The 5,000-nt window shown below is 34.8% G+C and overlaps 1 protein-coding gene across 14 annotated transcripts in view; it reads right to left on the reverse strand.

Annotated features, from left to right (window-relative positions):
* Nucleotides 1-5,000, reverse strand: part of FOXP2 (forkhead box P2) — a 661,296-nt gene that overhangs the window by 45,852 nt on the left and 610,444 nt on the right. For all 14 annotated transcript variants that reach the window (XM_044946650.2, XM_044946656.2, XM_044946649.2 and 11 more), the window contains 2 exons: nt 3,050-3,137; nt 1,338-1,421 (listed from right to left, as the gene is read on the reverse strand). In XM_044946650.2, coding sequence (XP_044802585.1) covers nt 1,338-1,421; nt 3,050-3,137 — 172 coding nt within the window. The remainder of the gene's footprint in view (nt 1-1,337; nt 1,422-3,049; nt 3,138-5,000) is intronic.

The raw sequence follows: 5,000 nt of genomic DNA on the forward strand, positions 1-5,000 counted from the left end.
ATTTACTGATTGAATAATTAATTGGAAAAGAACAAGCTGCAGATTCCTGATGGATTTATGAGACAATTATTCTGTCTTGTGATTATCTACATTATACTATAGAAGCAATGATGGAAACAAAAATTTTACTGAAAAGCAAGTAATAAATAGAGAATCCAAAAGGCTCTCAAAAGTTTGTTTTATTTTAATTGAAAACTCAGACATTCTAAAGTTAAAAAAGCAACAATGTCAGATTAAAAAAGATACCCTTCTCCTTTCTTCCTATTAAAAATGTGTTGAGTTACCTACACTGACATATGGTTACAAAGGAAGAACTCTGATATGTTGCATAAATACCTCAGCAGAATTTAAATAAATGTAATCTCTATGCAAAAGAGAACAAATTTTGAATAATGCTAATCGGCGTGTGATACAGAGACATTAGGAGAAAATTCATACAATATAGTCTGTCTTTTATTTCCTCTCCCACTACAAAACCAAATCATCTTTTTTTTATCTAAAGAAATGGAGAGAGAGGCAAAGCTGGCAATCACTACTCATCAGGCTATACAGGGGCCTTATTAAAAAGTATCCCCACAAACTTTCATTAAAGTAGAGTTACCCAGTTGATTACTCTAAGTTTCTCTGCAAACATTAGCTGAGTAAGATAAAGTATATTCTTTTCAACAGTCTGTGTATCTGACTACATTATCAGGTTGGCGTCAATATCTTATATATTTTTAGGGAAACTGCAGTTTTTATTTTCTATAATCTCACCCATTTTCCTTGTCATAAGCTCTCTAAATTAACATAATGTGAACTATATGGTAAAATGTACCAATATGTGCAACACATCTTAACTGAAATAACAACCAGAGAAAGAGAACAAAATTGGCTTTAAAAATACCATGACATCTTGACAAAACATTTGATAAAAAAAAATCTATTTATATGTATCTTATGATTGATCCGAATCCTCTTTGGCATACCACATACCTCTCTATTTGTGATTTGTACTGTTCTGCCTTTCAGGGTGCTCAAAAATGGGTTTCTTTTTTATATCTGTAAACCTATCACAGAAAGACATTCTCTCCGGCTTCAGCCTCGAGGCAGTGATTTCTGCACTGATAGGTGTACTTTGTTTAGTGTCACCCATGGTGTAGATTGGATAGATTTTGTAAAAGATAGCATTACTTTAAGAGAAACATACAATTTGACCAGCGATTACATTTTACTTTCATTTTATTGCCGTATTTTTCATCACACTCATTGTTTTCTAACTGTCGCTAAATTGTTCATTTTCTTAGTCTGTTACATCGCTAGAGCTATTTACTGTTTATAAAGCAATATGCACTTACAGGTTTGGGAGATGGTTTGGGCTCTGAGGGTCGCATGTGCAAGTGGGTCATCATCGCTTGAAGACGTTCGCGTTCTTTAGAAAGCTGTTAAGAAAAAGTGAGATCAGAAGCATTTTAGAAATGACTGATACCGCTATTTTGCTGCAGTGATACATCTTATCATTGAGCTTGTCTCCGGGTAATGATTCCTGCATATAAAAGTCTGTGTCCGTAGGAACTTATCTGAGGGGAAACACAACTTTAGCTACGGAGTAGGGAAAAACTTTTATAGCTTTCCTTATGTTAAAAGGTCAGAGAAAACAAATAACACTTCATCTTTTTGTCAATAAGAGAATTGAGGTCACAGTTGCCTCGACAGTAACAAGTTACTGAAACCATAAATTAGAAGGCCCATGGAGTCTCTTTAAAGTCCTGTGGACACTGTTAGCAATGGACTAGTGCCAGCAGCTGTGAAAGGGTGAAGGGTTCTCAAAGCGAAGTGCCTGCCAGGATTGTCTCCACACTTCATGCGCTCCCACTGAGGTCCAGTTAGTGCCCCCTGCAATCTGCCATCATCAATCTAATTCAATAGAGTGACAGAGACCAGGCAGTGTGAAACGCTGAACTCTGACTCAGAGTAGGCATCTACACTTGCACTGGGTCTCATTACAACTGACGGACCTTACTTCTCCATCAGTCAGACACAGCAGACCAAAAAAAAAAAGGAGGCATAATTGGTCACACTGCAGACTGTCTCATCAGCCGAACTCTTATGTTTTAGTCTACCTTTTATAAATGGTAAACAGGGTCACAAAAAAGCTTTTTAAACAACAGCAGCAATGATGCTTTTTATGTGTTCTTGATTTTTTTTACAAGTCAAAATATTTTTAGGAGCTCCTTGGAAAAAAGCAATGACATTTATGTGTTTAGTGAATGATGAATTTAAAACAATTTAAGATGTACCAAGTGTGAAGACAAAGAAATTGTATGTTTAATTAAATGAAACAAGGTATTGGTTTGATTGAGAAAAAAATCATCATTAAGATGAAATATTAGAGGAAGACTTAGAGGGTTAGGAAAAATGCAGCAAAAATGATACTGAGGGGGATGCAATTGCTTTCTGATCAGTTTTATAAGCTCTATTTATTTTTGGCCAAATTCTGTTTCAATATTAACAGTAATGTCTTTTATTTAAGTTAGCAGCATTGGATACAATACACATATTACCATCTGTGACATTATACATGATTTGCCATTATTCCAAGACAAGGATTCTTGTAAGTTCTTCAATTAAAAATACACTAGAGGTAGAAAAGAGAAAGATTTTTTTTAGAGTATTAAATTGTAGGCATGATACTATAACGGCTTTTTGCTGTAAAATCTCATGAAAAAACAAATCAAGATTAGCTCATGTAAAAACTGTTTCTGCGATAAAATCATCCAATTGGGTGGTTTGGTCTAAACTTTCTTAGGGAAAACTTAGATTTGACTCTTTTGAGATAGCCAAATGTATATGATATAGTCTAAAGATGATAATAAGTCTGAGTGGTAAGTAAGTACATTAAGCTACAGCAATCCATCCTGAGATATCAATCATTTCTATCACTATAAACAATCTAAAATTCCATCTATTTCTATGCATTATTGTGTTAAAAGACACAGGATTTGCCCGGTACTTGATTTAAAGACCAGAAGTCAGAGAAAGGAGTCCACCAAGGGAGCCCTTGACAAACCTGTATCTCTAACTGCTGCACCACCTGCATTTGCACTCGACACTGTGCGGTGCTTCGGTCATCCAACGCATGTTCGTTGTTAAGGTGCCTAAACAAACACGCGACACAAAATAGAATGTTAAGCCAGGGCTATTTCAGTAGCAGATGTTCCACTTAAAACCACTGACACCACATTTCCTTCATACTGGGAAAACATAACACCTTGAAATGATATAAAAAAAAAAGTTAAATATGCTGATGTGCTTAGTGAAAATTACTTATGCAATGTAAAGATACCCTTCAAAGAGTAGAAAATGTAATTGTCTCTAAGCTTATCAGTTATTACAAAAAGGTTTTCCCCAAATTATATTCAGAATAATAGTAGAAATCACTAAATATATTTCATATAGTCATGTCTTTTTTTTTTTAAAGGGCACCTTATAAATACACGAACCAAAAGTAAATCTAAAGAGAACAAAGACAATTCTCTATTCCATTTTTCTTTAGATAATTTTGACTCCTCTGATGTTATTTAGTGGGCAATGCCTTATGTTATCAAGATGTGGTGTGAATGAAAGACAGCAAATTATCATCCCATGGTAACATAAAACTTATAAAGAATGATCACTTGCTATTACTAATACTTAAAGTGCATTGAAAATTCTGAGAATCATAAGCATCAAGATTGACATTTCATGTCCAGTGTCCTATTTAGGATACATCTGTCCTAATCTTACAAAAAAGTAGGGAGAGATAAGACTTTATCTTACTCTGACCTTGATTACATGTTAGTCTATTATTATTTCATAATGCTTAAAAAGATCTCTTTAATGAGTCATATGAGAATACATCAAAAGTAATTTAGTAGAGAAGTATCTCCAATGAATAAGAACATATTCAATAACATAACTTTATAATATATCATTTATTTGCTGCCTCCTAAAATTAAAAAAAATAATCTTCAATCAATTTAATATCCTTTGGTATGTCTATTTCACTAATTGGCAAACTAAGACAGCAATTTAAAAAATGTTCTCACCAATGCATCTAAATAAAACATAAAAAATTTATTCACAAAATTAAATAATAATTTACATATTTATCCATCTGGGTTCAAGTACCATTTAGGAAGGTATACTAGTCTAAAAAGTTTAATGCACTCCTCATTTTACTAAAATTCAATAAGAATACTTTTGTGCCTGTTCAAAATATTTACCTCCATTTCTTAAAATTAACAGAGTCAACATATACATAGATGGACAAATATATAACACACATAAAGAAGATTTTAAATGGTATTTATGAGCAAGAACTAATAAATACATAATAAATAAAAATATGTAGGTTTATTTGTTAATAGATCTAGGCTAGGCAAGTAGAAATCTTTGTGCGACTTTGCCCCATCCTTTGATAAATTAAACCACGTCATTTTAATACTCCTCACTGATCATGACAACAAAACTTTCATGTGTCTTAGCACAACTGTTGTAATTGGTTGAAGAGAGATGGTGGACTCAAATAGTGGGATGTAACAGGTCAGCTTTGAGGTGTGTAGTTACAGCGCAGAAGAGGCACTTGCACTCCACCTGTCTGTTCTTAGACCAGCTCTGTTCAGGTTTGGTTAACAAACTAACTGGAATGATACACACTGCTGCTGCTGCTGCTGCTGCTGCTAAGTCACGTCAGTCGTGTCCGACTCTGTGCGACCCCAGAGATGGCAGCCCACCAGGCCCCGCTGTCCCTGGGATTCTCCAGGCAAGAACACTGGACTGGGTTGCCATTTCCTTCTCCAATGCATGAAAGTGAAAAGTGAAAGTGAAGTCGCTCAGTCGTGTCTGACTTTTAGTGACCCCATGGACTGCAGCCTACCAGGCTCCTCCGTCCATGGGGTTTTCCAGGCAAGAGTACGGAGTGGGGTGCCATTGCCTTCTCCAATGATACACACTACTATATATAAAAGAGATAATCAACA

Source organism: Bubalus bubalis, chromosome 8, assembly GCF_019923935.1.
Source record: "Bubalus bubalis isolate 160015118507 breed Murrah chromosome 8, NDDB_SH_1, whole genome shotgun sequence".
NCBI lineage: Eukaryota > Metazoa > Chordata > Mammalia > Artiodactyla > Bovidae > Bubalus > Bubalus bubalis.